Below are 25782 nucleotides of genomic sequence, written 5' to 3' on the forward strand. Positions count from 1 at the left end.
TGGAATTTTGTTTTCTGCTCTTACCCTGCTTTTGAGCAAGAAATACCTTTTATAAAGAATAGGGAAGAAGGGGCACCTGGGTGGCTCAGTGGGTTAAGCCTCTGCCTTCGGCTCAGGTCATGATCCCAGGGTCCTGGGATCGAGCCCTGCATCGGGCTCTCTGCTTGGCGGATAGTCTGCTTCCCCCCTCTCTCTGTCTCTGCCTGCCTCTCTGCCTACTTGTTATCTCTATCTGTCAAATAAATAAATAAAATCTTTAAAAAAAATTTAGGGCGCCTGGGTGGCTCAGTGGGTTAAGCCTCTGCCTTCGGCTCAGGTCATGATCTCAGGGTCCTGGGATCGAGTCCCCCATTGGGCTCTCTGCTCGGTGGAGAGCCTGCTTCCCCCTCTCTCTCTGCCTGCTGCTCTGCCTACTTGTGATCTCTCTCTCTCTCTCTGTCAAATTTAAAAAAAAAAAGAAAAGAAAGAAAGAAAGAATAGGGAAGAACACCTGATACTCCAGCAACAACTGAGCTGAGAGCAACTTTCCTTGGTGGGACAATGCCTGGCCCAGAGTAGGCACTTGGGAAATGATAAAGAGAAGAGTGAATGCATAAACAAGAGTTAACAGGGTACCCCCCCACCTCAACAGCAGCACCGATGCCGTGCCACTGGGAAGCCAAAGCAGACCAGAAGGATTGGTGTTCTCTTTTTCCATTCAAACTCCTGGCCAGAGGTCTGTTTGGAAAATCCATCGTGAGTCTGCCCTTTCCATGGAGCTGAGAAGAAGACGGACCTCAGCAGGCACAAAGTAAGATAAGGTATTAGAAGGCTTAGCAGAGGATATGCACAGAGTAAACACAGAAGTAGACCACCTGTATGGCCATTGGTAGTGCACAGAGGCAGAGCCCGACGAAGAGACCCACGGCCTGAGTCTCCACTGAAGAGATGCGGGATCCCGCCCACTGACAGTCCCAGTGTCCTTGTCTCCGTGAGGTGGGGGTCTCTGGGCTGGGGTAAGACTCAAGTACTCCTAGAGCCCTTGACTGGGATACCATCCAACAATGCCCTAAGCCCCACAATTAGAGTTAAGGTCCTCTGCCCCTACCCCTCCTTCTGTTCCCATCACTTGGCCATTGTGTAGGTCACGTCAAAGACAGAGGGATAAGGGGAAATGAAGACCAAAGTCGGGAGCTAGGCAGTCATCATCCATCCAAATAAAACTTTGCAACAAGAACATGATTCGGTTAACCTATTAAAATAGCACTTGGCAACCTGATTTTAAACCAAGACCCACCATTCCAAGGGCTGTGGAAAGACCTGTGACTGTCCAGTTCCTGGGTAGCTTCCCCTGGCCTGACTTTGGTCAGACACCAACATCGCAGTCCCTGGGCTGTGTAAGAATTCCAGTGCTACCTCTGTGGCAGAAGGAAAAGACATCTAGTCCAGGGGCGCCTGGCTGGCTCAGTTGGAGGACAATGTGACTCTTCTTCTCAGGGTTGTGTTTCAAGTCCCACGCTGGGCATAAAGATTACTTTTAAAAAAAAGAAGAAGAACAACAACAGAAAAACCCAAAGACCTCTAGTCTGAAGATGAGACTGGCAAACAACAGCTATGACAGGTGTTTGTTGGCGGGGGGAGGGGGGGGTCATGGGACTTGTAGTTTTCTTACTCTGGTCACCTCAGTTGTTTGGGACAACTTCCCATAGACAAGAGGATGCCGCAGCAACTCTTTTCCCTGACTCAAGCCACACGTCCTCCTTGACATCCAGGGGCCTTACTTGGAGGGATCAGCCTTTGTGAGGAACAGGACGTGAGCCCTCTGAGCTTTACACCAGGGACAGGAACAGAGTCCCCAAAACCTGGCAGGGATACAGGTTGGGACTCCTCTCCTGCAGCAGAGTAGGAAGACACTGGCTTAAATGTTGGGGAAGCTGAGTTTTTCTGATTCTGCCATTAACTAGATACTGGTTTGGTGCATGTCAGTTGGCCTGTCTGGGTCCCAGTTTCACTTGTAAAATAAGGAAGATGGACTCGATTATTATTACCAATAAGAGGTCCCTGGTCATGGTTGGGGGGTGGGCAAAGGGCATCCCTGAGCTATATTCAATCAACTTGTAAAGGAAGATTGTATCACACAACACAACTAAAGGTCAAGTTTCTATACTTTTCACTGGAATTCTATCTGCTTGGTGTGGTAGCACTGATTCTCTCCAGGGCTTAGAAGAGTAGACTGCCGGTCTTATCCAGATCCTTACTTAATAAGAGCAAGAAAATGAATTATTCCTCACTAAATGCAGGTTGTTGATGATGCATAGAAAGAGAATGAAAAGCAGGCAGTCACCAGGCTGGATGCGAGGACCCTGCACAGTCTCTGGGTCCCTTTCATCCCTAACCCCCTGGCCAGATGATTTGCTTTCCCAAGGAGGGCCTCCCCACGCACCACTGCTCATGCCTGGCCTGGAGGACCTTGGAAGGGCCTTCCAGGTATGCCGAGAGGGGAAGCAGGCTCCCTGCTGAGCAGAGAGCCTGATGATGCAGGGCTCGATCCTAGGACCCTGGGATCATGACCTGAGCTGAAGGCAGAGGCTTTAACCCACTGAGCCACCCAGGCGTCCCTGGGATGCAACCTTCTAAGTTGGGCCCCTTGCACTTAGTGTAATGCATTTTAGATGCACGCCTGCTCCGTGTTTGCATGTATTGGAAATTTGTTCCCTTTTACTGTGGAGTGGCATTCCATGGCCTATCTCCTGTATGTCTTTATTCATTTACCAGTTGATGGGTATTTGGGTTGTTAATAGTTTGTGGCTACTGTGAATAAAGCTGCTGTGAACACTTGCATCATTGTGTGGACATATGTTTGAATTCCTCTTGGGCAAGCTCAGAGGCGTGGACTTGCTGAGCCTGTGGAACATTAACCTCTGTAAGAAATTGCCAGATAATTCTGCAAAGTGGTTGCAGCGTTTTGCAATCCCGCCAGCCGTGCATGGAAAGTTCTAGCTCTTCCACACCCTCACCTGCCCTGGGTGCTGGCAGTCTTTTTCATTTTAGACATTTCAGAAGGGGGGAGGTGGTATCTCGTTGAGGTTTAAATTTGCATTTCCCTCCTGAATAATGATGTTGAGCATCTTTTCATGTTCTTATGTTCTATTTGTATATCTTTTTATACGATGTAGCTGTTTAAATCTCTTGCCTATTTTATAATTGGGTTGTCTTTTTATACTTGAGGTGTAAGTATATATTTATATATTCTGGATAAAAGCCCTTTGCCGGTTATACGTATTTTGAATATTTTCTCCCAGTCTGGCTTGGCTTTTCGTTTACTCAGTAGAATCTTTCAAAGATCACATGCATTTAATTTTTCTAATTTCTCTTTCATGATTGGTGCTCTCAGTGTCCTAAAAAAAAAAAAAATCTTTGCTATCCTTGATGTCATTAAGATTTTCTCCTGTTTTCTTCTAGACCTTTTTATGACTTTTGTTTCTAAATTTAGGGTGGTGATCCACTTCAGAATAATGGTCATCCCTCCATCAAATTTTTTATGGCAAACTGTCATGGTAGTGAGCATTTACATAGCACACACTACATGCCTGGCACTATTACAGAATTTATCAATACTAACGCATCAAACCTTCACCATAATTCTCTAAGGTAGTAAGTACTATTACTATCTCCATCTTACAGATGATATGATAGAAAATGCAGACACAGAGGTTAATTTGCCCAAGATCGCATGAGTAGTTAGAGCTAGAAATGAACCTGGAACGCCAGCCACATGGCTCCTGGTCTGGGTACCTGACCAGCACACTCCACAGCTCCCTGCTGTACTGATTGAAGTTTTCATAAATGCAAAACCAGACCTAGGTTCTGCTTGTGTGGCGCTTACCACCAAATAGGGGAGCTAGATATTTATGTCATGTCTATTCGAATAGAAAATTACAACTGTGAAATCACCTAGGAGAACAAATAATAAGGAGATGTGACCAAGTGAGGAAACTGGGAGAAATTTCCACGGAGGAAATGAAGACTGAATTTAGATTTGGAGAAAGAGTGATGGTAGCCAGGCAGATAAAACACAGCAGCAGAGCATGTCAGGCCAGGGGGCTACAGGGGAAAGACCAGGCAGGAAGGTATATCGTACACTGGGTGTTGGATTAAAAACTCTCAGCATAATCACCAACAGGGATGGCAATTTTTATCATCTTATCTCTCTCCACTTACTTACCCCATTGCCCTTGAACTAGAGTGGCCAACTCACCTTGGTGTGACAAGACAGTTGGTCACCCTGCCTTGAACCTGTTCAGCGCAGAATATGTGCATGACCTTGGAACCACTTTAGGGAAGCAAGCACCATTATCCCCAGAGGATTCCAGTACACATGGAAAACTTTTCTGAATGGCACACTCTTTCATAATCAGACTTTCTGAAAGAAAAAAAAAAATTCACTCTGATTCTTACCAGAGTTGCAGGGGAGCACAGCCTAAGAAGAAAGTTTGGGGTGGAGGGTACCTGGGTTGTTCAGTTGGTTAAGTGTCTGCCTCTTGATCTCAGCTCAGATCTTGATCTCAGGGTCATGAGTTCAGGCCCCACACTGGGGCAAAGACAGAAAGAAAGAAAGAAAGCTTGGAAGAAAAAAAAACTCTCCAACAAGAGAACATAGCCTCTAATTACTTCCCTGAATCTCCAAGGAGAAAATGATTGTAGTTTCAGGCTATAAGATGGCTAGCAAAATCAGGCCAAAGTAGACAAAGAAAACAGAATAAATATGACTTGTGAAAATAGCTGTCCTTCCAACTCTTACCTCATCATCTTATTTCACAACAAAATGGTGACAGGCAAAATTTAAGATTCATTCAAGATTCGAGAGAAGCATTCTTCACCACAGCCTTGGACAGAATCTGCTTATCACCAAAGATCAGCAAGAGCTAAGAGCTGAATTTCTAAAGGCCCAGCAATGACTACATTCTTATTTAAGTTTTTCCATCCTGCCATCATCCTAGAAATTCTGAAGTCAGTGCTGTGCATGTACAAATTGCAGGCCTGACCACAAGAGCCAGGGAAGAGCTGTGGCTACATTTATTTCATAGGTTCCTTCCATTACATGACTGAGGAATGGGGGGCTGTTCAGAGTAATCATGACATTATGATCTTCCAGAGGACTCCTCTCAGCAGTCTCAGGTCTGGGACTATTTTCAGGAGTGCCTGTTAGCGACGTTCCAAAGTTAACAAATCACACACATACACACACACACACACACACACTCACACACACAGGTTAGCAATTTAAATAATGAATATGAAGATATTTCACAAACCACTATGTGAGGGTCATATCAATACCTGTGGCTTCCGTATTACACACTCGTGTCCTCAGCACCAGCCTCAGGAGGGGCTCAACAAACAGGAACCGAGCAGAAGCACCCAACCCAGGCATTACGGGCAGAAGACAGAATGACTGACTCCCATCGAGGCCTTCTACAGCAGAATCCCTGGTTCCCTCCTGTGCCAGCTCAGCTCCCTGTAGTCACCACCTAATGATGTCCTTACCCAAAAGAAAATGAAATAATTTGTTCCTGTATGAAACATTAGGAATCCTCAAACCTGGGGGCTGACTTAGGAATGGAGAAATCACTTGCCACAAGGAATCTCATATCAGAAATACAGTGGCTGCACCCAGCCTCTGCTTCCAACTGATTTCGAGGAAGTTGCGTCGCTCCAGGAACTTGCTGTCATGCAGAGGGCAACCTCAAACCTCCTTCAAACGTCAAGCCGCTTTCCAGGTTACAGGGGGTGTCTCCCTCCAAGGAACCGACCTTTTACCTTTGATAGTCCCCCTTTCAAAACCACAGCCTCATCCCCAGATTCTTATCGCTGGTGGGTCCTTACCTCTTCTAAAGACTTGAGAAAATAATAATTGTAGAAGACACCCCTAGAGAAGGAGCTACTCCTCGGGAATACGATTGGAACACATCCCACCCCCCCCACCCCTACCCCCACGCCCGCACCGCTCATAACAGAATCATTGGGTTTTCTCACAACTTGCTCACAGAGTTGCTGTGAGGTTTCAATGAGTTAGTAAAAAGAAGACTGTTGGAAAAGTGCCTGGCACAGAGAAAATGCTCAATAAATATTCGCTTAAAAAGTGCAGAAAATCAATTTGGACATATATGCATACATAAAGAGATACGCACAAGATCACACCTACGGAGCTAATGTTTCTACTTTCGAAAATCTGTACTAAGAAAATGCTCATAGATTTTCCAGATGAAGATTTATGTATAAAGATGGTCATCAGGGCGTTGTTGTAATAGAAAAAAAAGAAACCCCAAACGACCCACATGTCCAAAAATAACAGAGTAAGTACAAAAACGATACCACTTTTCAAAAGCATGCTTTTGAAGAATTTGTAATGCTGTAAAAAAATTATCATGACAGGTAAAGAGGGATATGAAACCATTCACATAATATGATTTCAATTTTAGATACTCCAAATAAATATCTATGGAATGTCATAATAAGAGATTAGAAGGAAATACTCCAAATATTACTTGTGTTTCTGTCCCAGTAGTGAGATTCTTTATTCATTTCCAGCATTTTTCAAATTCTAGATACATATACAATGAGTGTGTATTAATTCTGCAAGTAAAATATAAAACAGTTAAAAAGCTATTTAAAAAAAAAAAAAAAAAGGTGCATGAGATTCTAGACCAGGCCAGTGGCAGGGAACAGAAAAGATAATCCTGAGGTTGAGCCCTCAGTATGTGGTGACTCTTGAAGGTACCAAGGGGACAGAGAGACTATTCCAGAACTACTGGAAACTTTCTAGCTTGAGCAACAGCATGGACAAATGATGGTGTTTTGCATCACAATAGGAAATGTAGAGAGAAAGGAAGAAGAATCGGTTGGGAAAAAAAGAAAATCCATTCCATTTGGCCTCACTGCGTTTGCAGTACCAAAAGGATCCCCTGGTAGAGGGGCTCAGAGAGTTGGCTACATGTGGGGCTAAAGCCTGGGAAAGAAAGATTTTGGTATACATGTGGGTATGGGCAACAGCCATGTGTCCCTGGCGCCATGGCTTGGCTGAGAATGCTCCATTCTCCGCGTTCTGTGAAGGGCAACCAGACTGCTCCCATAGAGGCTCTGACACTTGGGCTCTGGAGCCCAATTCCTTCCTGCCACCCAACATGGGACCTGAAGTGACCCCTGCCTCCCTTGGTCCATCACAGAGACCACTGCTAGATGGTAGTGAAGAGCCTCACACACACTCACCGCGACTTACATGCTGTTTGGCACTGTGGCTGCCGCTTCCATGAGCACTCACAGTCAACATAAAACTTGCTACCACATACTTTGTAGGAATAGTGTTCAAGACCTGGCTTTGCCCAGTGGCCTATTTTCACAATAACGCATAGGGAAACCGTCTCAGGCTTCCGGACCAGGAAACTGTGAGCAACTGGACACCACGAACCCTACAACAGCTCCTGTTTCCCCCTCTGGCTTGGCCAATAAGGAGCTCAGAATAAAAGCTGTGGCCCATCTTCAGCAACATTGGAGGATCACATCGTGCGGACTCTGGGCTGCTCATCTGTTAGCATTTCGGTCTTTGTTTTACTGCCCTTATTTTCTCTTTGTCCCAATTTCTTCAACTATGAATCTTTGTGAACTTCTTAAAGTCTAAGATTTTCTCCCATGTCACACTCACCCATTGATTCCGTCTCTAGCTCCTGGAGTTGTACAAGAGAATTCTAGGCCCTCTTCCCCATAGCAGCCCCTTTGAGGCCCATGTCCTCCACTAAATCTGATTCTTTTTAGGTACCAGAGCCTCACTTTCTTCAAAAGTTTGTCCTAGACATGAGCTCCTCAAGAATCTTTCATCCTTCTAGACTCAGTTGATGCCCCATCTTCGCTTGGTGTCTTCTCTAGGCCCTATTTAGGCGTTCCCTCCACAGCAGCACCCACAGCAACCACACGGGATGACTGGTTCTCATATCTGCCTCTCCCACTGGACCATGGTTGTGCTCTGCACCTCCAAACAGTACCTAGCCAGCCAGAGACATAATATAATAATATATGCTTCGTAAGTTTCTGTGGAGGAAATGAATGAATGAATGTATGTACATAGAAACATAACTTCCTCTCTCCTCTACATGCTAAAAGAAAGCTAAGCCCCCAGGGAGAACAGGGAGAGCCCAGTTCCTTTCCGCTCTCTGTGGGCCTTTCTACTTGACAACTGCTTTTCCACAGCACTCTCCCTAACAGCCTTGAGGCCCTAGGCACCAGTGTGAGAACTTACTCTCCCAGCTAAATCCAGAGTAAATACACATAAGACAGAATTGGTCCTATGAGGGCAACTGGGATAAATTTTCGCAGAAAGAAAGGATTTCACAGATCAAAAATGCAAAATGCCACATGCTCCAACTAGCACTTATTTTAACAACAGAGCCTTACATAGGTGCTAATTACGTGTCGGGAATTGTTCTGAGCTCTTTACAAATATCTTATTTAATCTTTGTAACAACTTCATGAGACAGGTACTATTTCTATCCCCATTTCATTTTCATATATAGTCTTCTCAACACTGGCATCAGCTATCCTACAACGAAGGAAGATGTAGCTAATTCCGTCACTAAATAAAAGAAAATTAGTTATATTTACTTCATGCCAGTGCATGAATGGTTGACAAATCAAATCTTTGCCTTTGATGTGAGACCTGGATGCCACAAAATACATCACTGATTTAGCATTTATTGACCACCCCCCCACCCCCACCACCAGCACTGCCCTCCACGAGCTCACAGTCTGGAGAAAACAGTGCACACCTAAACAAATTAATTACCAGGCCCCATGACAAGCACATTAGAGGCAAGGACCCAATATAGCACTGGCGGCAAAAGGAAGTAATGATCTCTGGCTAGATGAGAAGGCTTCCTCCAGGGTGTAATGTCTGAGTTCCATTTTAATGGATGGCCCAGGGCTCACCAGGAAGCCACAGAGACAGAAGAGGGGGAAAGAGAAGGCCGAGGTAGGGGAACCATTGACCGTGGGGAGCAGGAGGGGAAGAGCTGGGGAATAAGAGGTTATCACTGGGGTGGTGGCTTTGGCTGCGACATCACGAAGCTCAAAGTCACTAAAGGATCTGATGGTCATTCCCATTCTAGGAAGCTTCTTTGAGCTGCAGCATGAGGGAGGATGTCAAGACCAGACAGAGAGAGAGAGACATTTTAGGGGGCTGTTGCAATCAACCGAGCAAGAAACAATGTGCACCTGAGCAATATTCTAGGATAATCAGGAACCCGAAGCTTGGGAAGGCTGGTGGGAAGGCTGGTATAGGAGAGCAAGGTGACACCCCAGCTTCTACTTAGAAGACCAGGAGGCTAGTGCAGCCAGCAAAACGGGGAGCATAAGCTGGGAGCCCCATGGTAGGGATGAGGACAATCTTGGGCAGCCTCTAAGCTTGGGAAAGCCAAACTAGGCAGAAGACATTTTCTTAATAATCACAGAGCAGTTATTCAGATCCTCATTCACATCTCCTTTTAATAAAATATGATGCATTTCATTCTGTCATCATAGTGAAAAATCATTGCCCTTTGCTGGAAATTAATAACCTTTCAAATTAATAACCTTTGGGTAGGAAAATTGGTTTCATTAATACCTCCCCTTGCACTTTGTAGGTTCGTCATCTCTCTATCCTGCTGTCCCCTGAAGCCAAAAGCCCAAGACTTATTGTTTGAGAAGCCTGAGTGACTTTATGCTCAGAAGGAAGGAATGATCGGGATCCTTAGTAATTAGGCTCACTTGAGTTCACTGCCCAAAAATGCTGGTATGCCCCTCTGCCCCCAGAGAGCCCGCCTCTGAGCTGGAAGGGAGGATGAGGGCATCGTCCCCAGCTCTTGGCCTGAGCCCCCTCTGCCTCTGTGGTGGGTTCTCGTAGGTCAGTCTTCATCATCTCCCAGGGGAGAAATGGCCATTCTGCTGCACATGCCCTCTGAGGTTCCCCAAAGCTACGGTTCGTGCCTGCCTCCAGCACCTCCCAGTAACCTCGCTAGCTGGAGCTTGGGCTATCCCAGAGCTGCCAGAGGTGGAACAGATGCCAGGCTAAGCATTGTCTCCAATCTTACATTCCAGAGCCAGTTGGAAGAAGATCGAGAGTGGTTGAAACAAAGGAAGCACTGCAGGAGACAGAGACCAGATTCTTGCTTTTTAAAGAAGAAACAGATAAGGGCTGTCAGATTCGGCTGAATCACCCGGACACATTAGAGCAGTGCGGCTTCAACTCCTCTCTGCCCCTGGTGATGATAATCCACGGGTGGTCGGTAGGAAATGCTGACATGCCTTTTTTTCTCTCTGCATTTACATTTTCGGCTTTTCTCCCTCGTGTGTCCAATTTTAATAAAAAGATAGAGAGCCAGTGATAACAGCTTCATGCATAATATTTGTAAAGCACATTCTAATTTTCCAAGTACTTCCCCACACAGGATCTCATTGATTTTCTCAATCCCATGAATAAGCAGGATAGGGAAAGTATAATTATCTCCACTATTCAGATAATAAAATGTGGCTCAAGGAGGTCACACAGCACATGAGGGGCCGAAAGTGATTGCAGACCATGCAGGTAAATCTGCCTGTTTCACGAGAGGAGATAGGAAGCCAGAAGACATAGTCTCCCAATGAAATATTGTAACTATAAGCTTTAAATGCAGCTCCAAATAACAGAAACTTAATTGACAATAGTTCAAATGAAACAAATTTGTTTCCATTTCACACAATAGCCTAGAGATATGTAATCCAAAACTGGATAAATGACTTTGGTCAATGATGTCCTCAGGGGCGCAGCTCATTTCCCACTACGCTGCCATTCTTTGAGTACCGCCTTTGTCCTTATAGTCCAAGATGGCAGCCAGAGCACCAGCCATCGTATCTTTATTCCAGGTAGCACGATGAATAAAAGGTATACACAACAGAGTCAAAGAACATGGTTTTTTTAAAAACAGCTATATTGATATGTAATTCACATACCATTTAAACTCATCCATCCATTTAAAGTGTACAGTTCAACGGCTTTTGGTATAAAAGATAGTTTTTTAGGTTAGCCACCCAGAAGCATCTGTAAAATGCTTCCAGTTATATCCATGAGCCATACCTAGATAGAAAGATGACTGAGACATGTAGCCTCTTAGAGAAAGTGTAGCCTTTTAGGGATGCTAAAAACCCTGGACGAAGGGGAGAAAGAATATTGTGGGCAATGATTGAAATGAAACTAAGCAAGGACTTTTCTCCAAGAAGAAATTCTGCCTCCCTGGCTCCCAACCAACCCACAATTTGAAGCTTGGTTCATGACTTGAAACCTCCAGAGATTTGGTGATCTACTTCATGACTTGGAAACCTTTCCCTGCCATCTACTTGAAAAACACTCTTGAAACCCCCATCTATCCTACTGTAAAAAGCTAAATAAGCCCATCTACCTACCTGCCACTCTTTCAACATTGATTCACTGAAAGCCTGCTATGTGCAGGCTCATAGCCTTCCCATGTACAATACAGACCCCGCACCTGGTCTTATGTTGTAATGGGGAGCCACATGATGTCACAGGGGTAGAGCCACGAGATGGGATGCTTGCCACTGCTGGGGGGGGGGGGAACAGAGACACCTGTAGCCTGCTAGCAGCTTCCGCCTAGGACTTAAAGGGCTCCCACCCTAGGGAAGTTGGGGATTCCACACACCCCAGGGTCAGCAGTGAAGGTGGTGGTGTCTTTCCTGCCCCTAAAGAAGGGACCTAACATGGACTGATGCCCTGCTACAGGTTAGGCCCTTTTCATTATACGTCAACCCGTTTAATCCCCACGCCTTCCTCCAAGGTGGGTTAGTATCTCCTAGAAGAAGAAAGTGCGCTCAGAAAGGTCGAGCAACTACCATAGTCACACAGCCAAAAGTAGACAAAGAATCAAACCCAGAACCCTCACACTCCAAGCTCACACTCTCGAAGACTCTCTTTGTCAGAGGGATCCAAGTGGGCCCCATTCCTAGCAGGCTTCGGCCTGCAATCCTCACTGCGGCTCTCTCCCGCTGGCCTAGGAGCTCAATCCGTGTTTCTCTAAGACAAACAGAATAGGACACAGAGCGCAGAACGCTACGAAGATGAAACCTGTTTTAAAGGAAACTAAAGATCAGCCATGGAAAGCTCTCCTATGGGAACCCTGGGGGAGGATAGGGGTTAGAAGGAGGCCAGTCACGGTAGAGAAGAGTATCCCATTTCTTCAACTGCTTTAGCCAAATGGACTTTCCTTACAAGAAAAAAGAAAGAAGGCAGGAAGGAGGGAATGTATCAAGAGGACAGGTTTGGGGACCGGCAGAGTTAGAAGGCAGAGGCACCAAGTCCGATGTCTGCACACAGCGGAGTTAGCTCTCCCCACCCTCCCACCCCACCCCCCCGCCATGCTCTCCCCTCAGACCCTGCCCCCTTCACCCTCCCTGCCTCCACTGACACCCCTTGCCTCTACTCACACCTTGTGCTCCCCTCACCTTTCCCTGTCTCCTCACCCTCCCTGCCCCTCCTCACCCTCCCTACCTTCCTCCACTCCCCCCTTCACCTTTCCCTGCTTTGTCCTCACCTTCCCTGCCTCCTCTGACTCTCCCTGTCTCCCCCTTACCTCTCCCTGCCCCCCACTTCAACTCCAGCAACCCCCAGCTGTTGGTAACTCCTTCCACTCCCCTGTGCTTTCTCTCCTCTTGGCCTTGGCTCAGCCTGTGCCTTCTGCCTGGAGTGTTCTTCTCCCTCTTCTGCTGAACAGTAGCCATTACACAGTAGGTGCTCCAAAAATATTTGTGAGCTGAATTCATGACTAAATCAGTATCTTGTTCACGAATGGACCATGAAGACAGGACCGTTACCAGGGTCCTTTTCCAGAATGAACGCTTCATTCTGAAAATGCAGAAGGGCCTAGAACTACTCTCACCAGTGAGAGGTACAGCAGCAGCTGCCTCACTGGGTCACTAACTCTGAAGGTAACTGCACATCGCTAACATGTACTGAGTGCTTGCTGCATGCCGGGCGCTGTTCTAAATGCTTCCTAGCGACTGACTGATCTCCTCTTCACAGCAGTCCTGGAGAAAGGCCACTACTGCTAGCCCCATCTTCCAGATGGGGAAAGTGGTGCACAGAAAGGTTAATGAAAGCTAACTAATTGGGAGAGTCGAGACTTGAACCCGAGGGACCCTATCCACCTGGAAGGCACTGGGTGCATGTTCATAAGTGGTCAGTGGTCAGTGGCCAGTGCCTCTGACCCCAAGTGACCTGCCATGTCATCAGCATTGCTCTCCAGCCTGGAGAGCAGTCTTGAGGCACACCAGACTCCTCTCCCTCCAGACATCCCTCGGGGCCCTCTCCTGACCGTGCGCCTCTGCGCATGTGCTTCCTTCTGCCTGGACCCCCTAGACTCCCTGCCCCACAGTCACCAGCCCGCCCTTATTTCCGTAAGTGAGCTCCTACTCATCCCTGCAGACACCAATGTCATCGTTCCATGAATCAGGTGTGCCCTGCAAGTTGGTTCTCGAACAAAGGGCATACACAGAAAGATTCTCCATACACATGGATTGAGCTCCTGCTAGGTTCCAACTCATGGGGCCTTATTCCCTCAAAAGCGAGCAGATGCAGTGGGCAGGAGGAGAGCAAAGGAGCTGGGATTCGGAGCTGTGGCCTAGCCGGTCTCCTGGAGCGGGGAGGGGTTAGAGCTGAGCCTCAAAGGATAGGTCAGCTTTCAGCTCCTGATTACATAGACTTTTCCATTATTTTAAGGTTCAGAAACTCTTAAAATAGGGGCATGTTACTAGAATGGTTCTCGGTTGGAGGTCAGGGGTGGCCCCCAGGGGACATGTGGCAAAGCGCAGAGACATTTTTGGTTTTCACAACTTGTGGGGGAGAGTGCTGCTGACACCTGCTTCATGGAGACCAGACATGCTGCTAGATAGCCTATGGTGCACAAACAGCCCCGTGACAGAAAGTATCTGGCCTAAAATGTCCATAGTGCCAAGGTCGAGAAACCCCACATTAAGCCCTTTCTTTTGGAAAGAAGGACCCAGCCTCCATTAGCCAAGAGTTGGGAAAGAAAAAAAAGAGAGAAAGATGAGACTAGTACAGTGCCCCCCACCCTGGGTCCCCTTCTGGTTAAGCTGATGACTTTGTGCCCCACCCCCACAGCTGGACGGCTTCCTGGAAAACTGGATCTGGCAGATGGTCGCCGCCCTGAAGTCTCAACTGGCCCAGACTGTGAACGTGGGGCTGGCTGACTGGCTCACCCTGGCCTACCGCCACTACACAGTGGCCGTCCGCAACACCCGCCTCGTGGGCCAGGAGGTGGCAGCTCTCATCCAGTGGCTGGAGGCAAGGCCTGCCCTGCCCTCCCTTCCCCTCCTCTCCCCTCCCCTCCCCTCCTCACCTCCCCCCCCCCACCCCGGGACTGAGAGATTAAGCCGGCCTCGTAAGCATCCCAGACAGGAGAACCATTCCACGAAGCTTGGAGGAATGGGATGGCACAGGTGGAGATGGGACATTGGGGCTCCCTCAGACGTCATGCTTGAACCCCTATTTTGCAGAACTGTCTTCCCTCCCCCTCCTCCATCCACCACCTCTTTTATGCTCACTCCCTTGGATGTGCTAGCGGATCTGAACACACCCATGTACCATCAAACCCTAAGAAATGAACAGGAGCACCATGTAGGGCATTCATATCCTAGTAAAGACAGGCAGGGTGGGGACGGGGACCAACATCACCAGGCGGGGCCCCAGGTAGCTGAGTCTGAAAGGTGGGTGCCAGCAAGGTGAGAAACCATTCTGGCTCAGGAGGCTAAATTAAGCATCTCCTCTGCCACCCGGGGCCAAGAACAAGGGGGACCCCGAGAACAAGCTGGACCCATACAAGGTTTCTGTCCAGCAGTTCTCCCACTAACCATCTTGCCTCTGTCTTCCAGGAATCTGCTCAGTTTTCTCGAAGCAATGTTCATCTAATTGGGTACAGCCTGGGTGCCCATGTCTCAGGATTCGCTGGCAGTTACATGGGCAGAAAGCACAAGATTGGGAGAATTACAGGTAACCGTGCCCATAACCAATGACAGCATGGGGGTGTGGGGCAGGACCCGCTTCCCTAACAGTCCCGGAATTACAATGCACCCAGCCTCCTTCACACTGCTGCAAGCATGACTGCTGTCCTAGACTGCTGTCCCTCAAGAATTCAGAGTAAATCACAGCCCCAACTCCTATTGCCTTTCCTCCAATGGGTGCCTCTCATAGTCATGCGAAAGAAGATCTGAAAAGTAGACTTTCTAAACACTTTTTACCAGGAAAGAGTTTATTTTCAACTTATAGTTTTAAAAGCCCAATATGAGCAAGTTAAAGGATCACGCCCGAAATTTGTGGTAACATCAGCCACGTCTGTGCCTCAGTTTCCACATTTGTGGAACACATGGGTCTTACTCTGGGATCCATTTGGTTTGAAGGAGGGGGCTCCACACTGACTTGGAAATGGCTCCAGATACCCAGTAAGAGCTGGGGATGTGCAAGAAGGCCTTTCCTCCCACGCTTCCTTGACACCAACCTCATCCCCCGATGCTACCTCACAGTTGTGTTTGGAAGATCACACCTGAGGGGGCTATTCCCCAGCCAAGTCCCCAAGGTGCACAGATAGCCACAGTGTAAAACTCAGAAAGCCCAGGGACATCTGGGTGGTGCAGTTGGTTAAGCATCCATCTCTTGGTTTTGGCTCAGGTTGTGATCTCAGGGTCATGAGATCAAGCCCCACATCAGGCTCTGTGCTCACTGCAGAGTCTGCTTAAGATTTTCTCTCCTTTTCCCTCTGCCCCTCCCCCTGGGACTTGCACACATGCTCTCCCTCTCTCTCTCTCTCTCTCTCTCTAAAAATAAATAAATATATTTTTAAGAGAGAAAGAAAAGAAGGAAGGAAGGAAGGGATAGGGAGGGAGGGAGGGAACCAGCCAGCCAGCCAAAGCCCTTCTCAGTGTAGTGTTCCAGAGTTCTGGGACTCTCCTCTCGAGACTGTCTTCCTGTAGTCTCAAGCTTCCATGACACTAGGTCTTTCTCTACTTCATGAACTTCCTGTTCTTGAACTCCTGTTCTTCTGGGCCTTACATGTCCTTTTCCCTTTACCTGAAATATCTTTTTTTTTTTTTTTAAGACTTTATCCATCTATTTGAGACAGAAAGAGAGGACGAGATGGGGGAGAGGGAGAGGCAGGCTCCTTGCTGAGTGGGGAGCCTGATGCAAAGCTCAATCCCAGGACCCCGAAATCATTACCTGACCCAAAGTTGGACACTCAACAACTGAGCCACCCCAATGCCCCTTGCCTGGAATATCTTACCACAACTTATGCCCCCAGCCCCAGTCTACCTAACAAACTCCTACTCATCCTTCAAGATGAGTTAAACATCACTTCACAAGCTAAAACAATACTTCACAAGCTAAAACAGTTCAAAGGAAATTTAAGATGAATAACGTTGTTGTGACTTTTCATTTTATAAAAAAGATTGATTGATTGATTTATTTATTTATTTATTTATTTATTTATTTTAGAGATAGAGAGAGGGGAGAGGGGCAGAGGGACAGAGAGAATCTCAAGCAGATTCCCCGCTGGACATGGAGCCCAACTAGGGGCTCGATCCCACAACCCATGAAATCATGACCTGAGGCAAAACCAAGAGTTGGATGCTCAACCACCTGAACCACCCAGGTGTCCCATGACCCCCATCTTATCAAGTAAGAACATTTTGGGCAGTTAATATCTACAATTACCATTACTTCACCAAAGAAGAGGTTGGTTTTAATGTTAAAAAAAAAAAAAAGATAAGAAATAATGGCAGACATTTATACGAAAGAAATAAATTCGTCATTATGAGAAATCACTTCCTCATCCTTTTTTTTTTTTTTACCTTGCCGGGAACTGGGGAGACTTTGTTCATGGGCCAGTATGTGCACCCCCCAGGAATGGATATCCAATTAAGGTTATATGGTTATCACTATGGTTATAATGGTGATCACTCTGTGATTTAACCCTCAATAGGCTGGGGGTGAGCAGACCTTCACAGAAGGCCCACCCCCGAGGAACTTCCTAGAAGGCTGAGTCAGAATCCCAAAGGGACGGCACCAGACCCAGCACCCTCTCCGCTCTGTCTTGTGTCATGGGCCACATCAGGCATTATTAGCCAGGCCCACTCATGACAGAAGCAGCGGGACAGCTAATTACTCCTGTCATCTCCTCCTCAGCCCCATGAAGAATGGAATATAAATCACACCAAGACATCTTTCATTTGTAACTACAGATGAGAGCTGGAGACAGGCGCTCGCTGCCCCTGTCAATTCTTTCATCCGCATCAGGGATGGAAGCCAGGGCTGATGTGGGACATCAAAGAGTCTTCCAGAGAGGGTGAAGGAAGAAAGACAGAGGAAAACCCTTGAGAGCAGAAATACTCCTTGTATTTGTAGACGCCAGCCAGCTAGGCTCTAGTCTCGCCTCTACCTCTAGTCTCGCGCACACACATCTGTCACTCCACCAGAGCTCGGAGCAGTCCTATTCGCTCAGAACATTTTCACCAGGGAACAGTCATGTCCCAAGGCTGTTTTGGACATTCCAATGAGAGGACATTGGTGTGGGAGAGGAGCCAGCTTGTTTAGGGAACTTATGGACAACATACAGGCAAATAAATTCCTTCTCTGATGGGTAGGTTAAAACTACTTAGAATAAGCACAGTGGCTTTTTGTATGCAAACAGATGCTCTTGAAAGTAGCTTGAGAGGTACTTAAAATTGATTTGCTTAAATAAATCAAGCATTCCCTCATAACCTTATTTCTACCACTGGATAGTTCCTGCAGACCTCTTTCCCCATAGATAATGTGCAGCCCGTGTCTAATTTTCGGCACCATGAATTACTGTGATTTTACTGTGAAAAGGTTATAGCAAGATTTTCTAGAGAAAGATTATCCCTGAGGATTTTTTTCTTCCTGCTAGCTCATGAATGTGTAATAACATCAGAAAGCTAAAAGGAGCTTTCTGCTTTCTTCCCCTTGCTCCCACCTAACCCTTATCCTTGCTTTCCCTGTTAGGACTGGATGCCGCGGGCCCTTTGTTTGAGGGATCTTCGCCCAGCGACCGTCTTTCACCAGATGATGCCAATTTCGTGGACGCCATTCACACCTTCACCCGGGAGCATATGGGCCTGAGTGTGGGCATCAAACAGCCCATAGCACACTATGACTTCTACCCCAATGGGGGCTACTTCCAGCCTGGCTGCCACTTCCTAGAGCTCTACAAACATATTACCAAGCACGGCTTAAATGGTGAGTATGATGGCCCAGGGGAGAGAGCCAGCCTGCACTGGCTCCCATCCCCCTTACATACATATGGCCCCCAAGACCCAGTGAACCTCCAACTCTGTAGGACTCTGGGAAGGGTTCAGAATCCGGGGTGTATGCTCACCAATCCCACTCAGAGGGAGAGCTTGTGAGAGAGTGGGTAAGGGCTGGGGTCCCTCCAGCAGGCCCTCCTCTTAACTGGCAGTGGTCCTCGGAGCTCACGCTCTGACAATGAGCTGGGGGCACCACCAGGAATCCCTACTTCTTAGCCCCTCCCAACAAAGTCTGTCCAGGGGTACTGGCCCTTCTAAAAGTGGAGTCCTGATGCCTGCGGTTATTTCTCCTTTTCCAGAAGCTTCCTCTCCCAGGAGGCTTCCTCTGTTCTGGGCCACACAAGGATGCACTTAACAGATCCTTGATCTTTAGCTTCTTATCCTTCATTTGACCAGAGTGAGAATAGCTCTTCCACTCCTGGGAGCTTTAATCAGCTGGTCCTACAGGACCCTACTGGAATTCTTCCAATTCAAAGTTCAGTTCTAAACATGTCTTTGTCGTTTCCTTTATCTTGGGGCAGGAACTGGATTTTGGCATTATCTGGGCTGTGATCCCACTTCTCTCCCACATCCTAGACTAAAATATTGACACACACGTTGACCACACGCACAAGATTAAAGGACAAGCCTTTCAGCAAAAAATCATACGTTCCATGGGTGTTCTAAATCTCTCATTATTATAAAATATCATACTGATGAAAACACGTCAACTCACGCTAAGCCAACCGGAGACCCTGCCCCCCACCCCGCCCCGTCCCATGTACCTCCTTCTCACCTCCATCATCCTAAACCGAGCTGAGAATACGCTCTCCTGTGATTACATCACCACCTTCACCTCTCCAGTATCAGAACAACCTTCAAACTCAACATCATCTCATTTTGGCTGGACTCCCAGCCTTCCACCCACCTACGCCTGAGAGAACCTTCTGCGAACTTCCTCTCCTCATTCCTCACGTGCCCCTCACGTCATTGCCCCTCCAGTCATCCACGGAGGCCTGTTCCATCCCAGCTAACCAACCAGCCCTCCTCCCAGATCCACTCCCTCCCAGAGCTCCACACAGGCCTGGTATTGAGTAACTAGTTGCCTGACAAACACATCTCTGTTAGTGCCATTTGCTTTTTTGTGCTAACCTTCCAAGTGGTGGAACTGAGTACGTTTATTTTGTTCGCCCAGTTCTAGTGTGGTTTTTCCCACTTTTCTTCACTTTTAAGTTTAAAAAGCGATCCCAGGGGTGCCTGGGTGGCTCAGTGGGTTAAGCCTCTGCCTTCAGCTCAGGTCGTGGTCTCAGGGTCCTGGGATCGAGCCCCGCATCGGGCTCTCTGCTCAGTGGGGAGCCTGCTTCCCCTCTCTCTGCCTGCCTCTCTGCCTACTCGTGATTTCTCTCTCCGTCAAATAAATAAATAAACAAATAAATAAAATCTTTAAAAAAAATAAAAGCAATCCCATTCTGGGGTGGTACTCTCAAAGCATCTGCCCAGAATGTAATCTGGTGACTGCTTTGCCAGCCCAAACCCTCCTAGGTGAGCTGGAATGAGTTAGTGAACGCTTCTTTTTTTTTTTTTTTTTAAGATTTTATTTATTTATTTATTTATTTGACAGAGATCACAAGCAGGCAGAGAGGGGGAGAAGGGGAAGCAGGCTCCCCGCTGAGCAGAGAGCCCGATGTGGGGCTCGATCCCAGGACCCTGGGATCATGACCTGAGCCGAAAGCAGAGGCTTTAACCCACTGAGCCACCCAGGTGCCCCCAGTGAACGCTTCTGAAGCTCAGCTTTCTCACCTAACAACAGCTGCCTGAGGGGGTCCGCGGTGAGATTCAGGAAGCGCGTGCATGAAAGCACTCAGCATAGGACCTGCCTTATAGTCAGTGCTCGACAAGCGCAGCCCTAGACCAAGAGCGAGCTGTTGGATCTCGGCATTTAGGCTTCAGACTCTGGGAGAAATAGCTTTTGGCAAAGTTACCTGTGCTGTACCTTCACGTTAGGTAATTTACATACCTTGTGGTGGTTCTTCAACGTCCTTGAGAATAATTTATTAAAGATTAGATTAAGATTTGGAGAGTTTTTTTAAAAAAAAAAAAAAGGTCAAAAATTCACAATAGATAAACTTCCTAACCCTGCTGTTTGGGGTTAGGCCCAGGTAGACCTGGTCACTAGAATTATCCTTCTAGAAGCCAATCCCCTTGCTGGTTTTACAGGCCAGTTACCCGACAGAGGCAATGGCAGCTTTAGGACAGAGGGCAGACATTGTAGGAGAGGCCTGAGCTTTCTCTAGACCATTAACTGAGCCCCAAGAGTACCTTGGCTCTCATTTACCTAGCGTGGTTAAGCAAAGAGGCATCCCACACAAGCCTGTTCCAGCTAATTCAACTCAAGACATCAGCACTTGCACATTTTTAGCCATTTAAGACGTAAATATTTTTTAAATAAATCACACTACCCTGTGTTCTTAAATAATTCAGTATTTTCTTAGGAACTTAGGCTTCCAGTTAAAACACCCACGGTGCCTGGGGAGATGCCTCTACACCACGTGACTGAGAGGGGTCTACTCTTGGAGTTTCCACTCTCCGATTCCTTCCCACTGGGGCCCCGGGGGGGTCAGCCTCAGCAATCCCACCCCTCCTTCCCAACGTGCCGCTCATCTGCCCTGCACACAGGACGATCCTTGGAGTGGAGGGTTCTCTGGAAAACGGAGGGGTGATAACGTCCTTCTTGCCCTGTGTTCCAGCCATCACTCAGACCATAAAATGCTCCCACGAGCGGTCCGTGCATCTCTTCATCGACTCCCTGCTGCACCCCAGCCAGCAGAGCACGGCCTACCAGTGCAGCGACATGGGCAGCTTCAGCCAGGGCCTGTGCCTGAGCTGCCAGAAGGGTCGCTGCAACACGATGGGCTACCACATCCGCCAGGAGCGGCAGGGCAAGAAGCACAAGAGGCTCTTCCTCGTCACACGCGCCCAGTCCCCCTTCAAAGGTGAGTGCAGGTGGCCCCCAGGGCAGCCGCTCCGCCCAGGCTTCCCTCTGCTTTCTCAGGGGTCCTGAAACCACAGATTCTGGACGGCGACGTCGGCGCAGCCTCTCTCTCTGTCCTTTCCCAAGAGTGTGTCCACCTGGCTGCCAAGCACCAGGTGGTAGGAAACCTTGGTACTTTCTGGAATGATTCTTGCGTGAGCCTCTCTTCATCCACTTCCACGGTCCCCTAGCATGTTAGATCCGGAAGGCCCAGAGCAGCAGTTCCCTCCATCACCCAAGTCTCTCACTGAGCAGGGACCTGGAGGCGTCTTCAAACCCCAGCTGGAACCCACGGCTTTCCAGCTCTGCTCACAGCCTGCATGAAAAAAGGAGCCTCTGGGCTATGTTTGGGGTTCCTCGTTTCCTCTAAAATCTGGATCCCCTGCTCTTACAGGGTATCACTGTCTAATTGAGACCCTCCAAAGATTAAGTTTGGCTTCCAACTTTCCTCCTCAGATCCTTAACCTCGGGGCAGAAACCGAGCCCCGGACCCTCTCTGGGTTGAACCAGAGGTCGGAGCTGTGCCTCTTCGGGGGCCGAAGCCTGCGGAGGATTTCTCCCCCAAAGCCCGAGTCCTCCATGAGCGAACAAGCTGGCATCTGCTGCTGTTAACATTTCTGTCTAATCCCTTCAGCGGCCCCGGGTGATTTAGCGGCTCACTGTCTCACGGCGCATGCTCACGGAGCCCGAGGGAGCTGCGCTATTCGATTATTACCGCCCAGAATATTTGTAGTCGCAGAAGGTGATCATGTCGTCACCCTCACTTTGCATTTGCACAGCGTTTTATACAAGACATCAGACTCGGCCATCACCTCTTTGCGGCCCCCACAACAGGCAAGCAAGGTCGGCAGGGGGTAATGATCTCATGTTCAAGAGGAGGGAAGGGCAGCTTGGGTAGAGTGACGCACCCACGGCCACACAGTCTGGAAGGAGGCCAGCAACCAGGTGCATCCGACTCCCGTCTGTGCTCCTTTTATTATCACACTCACAAGTTCAAGTTCCCAGGCGACTTGTTTTTTAAGCACAGGATTCCTGTTTATTTGAACTTGCGCTCCCTGGCCAGATTTCTCTTCCCTGAAGCCCAGGAATGACAGAAATCTGCTGTGGGAGGCTAATCGCTTCTGAGAGCATCACAGTGAGGGTGGATCCTTCCTGCCTGAGGGGCCAGTGGGTCCCCTCTGCCGTCTGCCCCTTTGGGGTGGAGGAGAAGGTACCATCCAAAATCAGCTGAGGGAATTTGGAAGGGCTCCCGGCTCAGGGAGCTCCCCCACGGCAGCCTGCCAATTAGACACTCATTTGGGTTAACCAGCTCCTCTTTTAAATGGTAAAGCTGCCTGGAGTGATTAAGCCCCTCTGATAAGCACATTTCACTGGCTCTGCTTTAAATCGTGGAATGTTAGCATTTCTAGACGCTGTTCTACCCTGCCATTTCACAGACGCAGACACCCAGGCCCAGCTGGGGAAAATCATTTGCCCAGGGACACAGAGTGAATTCTTGGCAGAGTCAGCATTTAGACCCAGACCTCCAAACTAGTTGAGGGATTGATTTCTTCCCCGCTTCAGGAACCTGCCCTTTGTCTATTGGTGGAGGTGAGGGAGGGAGGAGAGAAGAAGGGGGAGGTTTTGAGATCAGCTGGGAAGAAAGGAGACTACTTTTCACCTTCCATGGCTTGGGAGTATTCTGAACTGAGGAGCTTGGTAGAGCTGGAGGACATCTGCTGGGGGCTTGGAGATGGGGAGAAAGGGCAGGCAAGCATGTCGGGAAGGAAGAGGGGAAAAAAAGACCAACAGGTACACTCTGAGGTACAGTCTGAGTTCCTCCCTTTTGCCAACGACCCAGATGCCCAAATACCACAAGCCACTGGTGTGACTCACAGGGGTCTCTTTCCTATGAAGGAGGACCAGAGAACTGCATTTGGCCAGCGCCGTCCACCCCAGCAGCTACAAAAAACCAGTGTGTCCATCCAGTCATTTATTTTTCCAAACATAAATTGAGCCAGAGTAGTCAAAGTCCCTACTTCATGGGGCTCACTGAAGACCAGCGCCCCCCCCCCCATGTAAATGCTCAGCGCCATCCCAGGAAGACAGGCAGGGAGACCCTTGGAGACAACACTCGGGTGTCTTTATTGTCAATGACTCATCTCGCTCCAGATACTTCTGATGAGCATGGCCCTATGAGTCAGGACCGCCTGAAACTGGTCAGAACCCATCTCAGCCCCTAACAGAGGTTCCCAGGCTGAGCTGTGGCCCGCATTGCCCCCTCCTCTTCTCTGGGCCTTCCAAATTCTCCCCCATTCTGCTTCAGTCCTTCCAGTGAGCAAAACCCTAATCTGTTCACCAGTGGGGAGTAGCACCCCAGGAGTCGCGTCAAGCTGCCCTGGGTACGGCCGGAAATTATCCCTGGGTGAGACTCTGCCCATTTGGGAACAGCTGCTCGGGGCTTGCTGCACTCTGGATAACGCTGCGCCGCCCAGTATGGTGGCTGCGGCTAGTTACATTACTGGGAATTACATGCAATCAAACATTGGCTTCCCCAGTCAACTAGCCACCTTTCAAGTGCTCAGATATGTGGCTACCATATTGGAGAGCACAGAAATGGATCTCTTCCATCATCACAGAAAGTTCTGTTGACGGTACTGGCGCAAGGCCTTTAATCTAGGTCCCCATAACTACACCTTTCTCCACCCATCACTATCATGATCATCTCTGACTTGGGCCCTCCAAGCCCATTTCACTGGCATTTGATGAATACTTGCAGATTCTTAAAAGAAGAGACTTGCCCAGCTCTGGTTTCAGAGAACCTATAATTCATATTTTTTAAGAACATCTAATTGCATGATTCATTTTAGTGCCGGATCTGGCTGGGCAAGCTAAACATGGCCTCCCGATTGTAGCTCCACAAAGGGTGACTAACTTAGCCCTCATTCCTCTGGCTCCAAAGATATTTCAACGAAACCATCAAAGAGTCTGTGCCCACTGGGCCGGTAGCACAAGGCAGTTATTGCCCACTTCTATTTTCACTGTCCCAGGAAGAGCCTTCACCAGTCTGGGAGCCTGTTTTTTAAAAGAGAAGAGAGGGAACGTATCCATCCTGAGAGAAACCTGCTTAGTGAACACCTTATCTAATTAATCCTCCAGCAGTGGGATGAGGCCACTCAGAGCGGAAGGAAGTGGCACTTATGGGGACCTATTCTGTCCAGGCTCCCCACTGAGTATATTGTTACAAACTAGCTCCTTTATTGTATAATCCTCACAACAAGAGACAGAGGGACAGAGACTGAGACGGGTCAGGGTGGAGACTGATGCTGGTGGATTTTCCAATAAATAAATTGAGACTTGGAGAGTTTACAACTTCCCTAAGTCTCACAGTCTGTGAGCAGCAAATGTAATGTTTGACCCCAGGTTGCCCTGGTTCACGGCCCTTGTTCTTCCACTCCACGCAGTCTCCTGACTAGCACCAACACCAGGTCCTCCCCCCTCCTTCCCTCTCCCTCTCTCTCCCTCTGCACTCTGGGCCTCATCCCACCTAGGGGAACTTGCTTGAGTACTCTTTCCTTTTGGTTGGTAGGCAACCAACCAAACTGTAACTTGGGGGAATCTGTTTGTCTTTGGCTTTTCTCCACTACTTCTTTAGGAAAGGTTTCCCTAATTTCCAGGGAGAGGTCCAGAAAAAGCACTGGGTGTAGTAGAGACAGCACAGGCTTGAGATTGGGAATAGGGCATGTCCAGAATTTGGCTTTGGGGCCAACCTCATATTTGACCTTGACCTAGTGACAAAACCCATGCGGGTCTCAGTTTCTTCAGCCACAGAGTGATGGTGTGTGGATGACTATGGGCGCGAACCGCTAAAACCGACCCCTGGGGGTGCAGCTCAGAACCGTGCCTGGTCAGTTCAGCACATAGGAAGGGAAAAGATGTCCCTGGGTTAACACCTTCTAGAAGCTGGGCACTTTAATATACGCTGTCCCATCGCATCACATTCTCATGACCCCCCGTTAGAGTCCTCTTGATGCCCATTTTACACATGAGGAAATGGAGCTTCAAAGAGGCTATGAGGGCTCACGACCATACGGTGGTAGGTGGTAGAGCTGAGGGCTCCTGTTGTCCTCCCACATGAAGCACCTATGGGCACAAACATCAGGCAGAGTGATGCCAGTTAGCACAACACTCCTTACCACACACACACATACACACACACTCCCCCAATCTCACCCCCAGCGGAAAAGGCAACTGCTCACAGAAGCGGCAAAAGTCCAATCCCCCGACATCAGGGTGTAGGGGAGGAAAATTTTTCCTCTACCCTTTCTTTTGGCTGGCCTATTAATTAAGTTGACATAAAACAGCTCAACAGGAGAAAATGTTAATTTCATGTGTATTAGAGCCTC

The 25782-nt window shown here is 48.2% G+C and overlaps 1 protein-coding gene across 1 annotated transcript in view; it reads left to right on the forward strand.

Moving 5' to 3' along the window:
• Positions 1–25782, forward strand: part of LOC111153303 (lipase C, hepatic type) — a 144056-nt gene that overhangs the window by 104612 nt on the left and 13662 nt on the right. Inside the window, exons 3-7 of the mRNA XM_022512240.1 lie at positions 10105–10292; positions 14174–14356; positions 14944–15061; positions 18086–18319; positions 21114–21359. Of these exons, the coding sequence (XP_022367948.1) occupies positions 10105–10292; positions 14174–14356; positions 14944–15061; positions 18086–18319; positions 21114–21359 (969 nt within the window). The remainder of the gene's footprint in view (positions 1–10104; positions 10293–14173; positions 14357–14943; positions 15062–18085; positions 18320–21113; positions 21360–25782) is intronic.

This window comes from Enhydra lutris, unplaced genomic scaffold (genome assembly GCF_002288905.1).
Source record: "Enhydra lutris kenyoni isolate GAN:26980312 unplaced genomic scaffold, ASM228890v2 scaffoldscaffold31, whole genome shotgun sequence".
Taxonomy (NCBI): domain Eukaryota; kingdom Metazoa; phylum Chordata; class Mammalia; order Carnivora; family Mustelidae; genus Enhydra; species Enhydra lutris.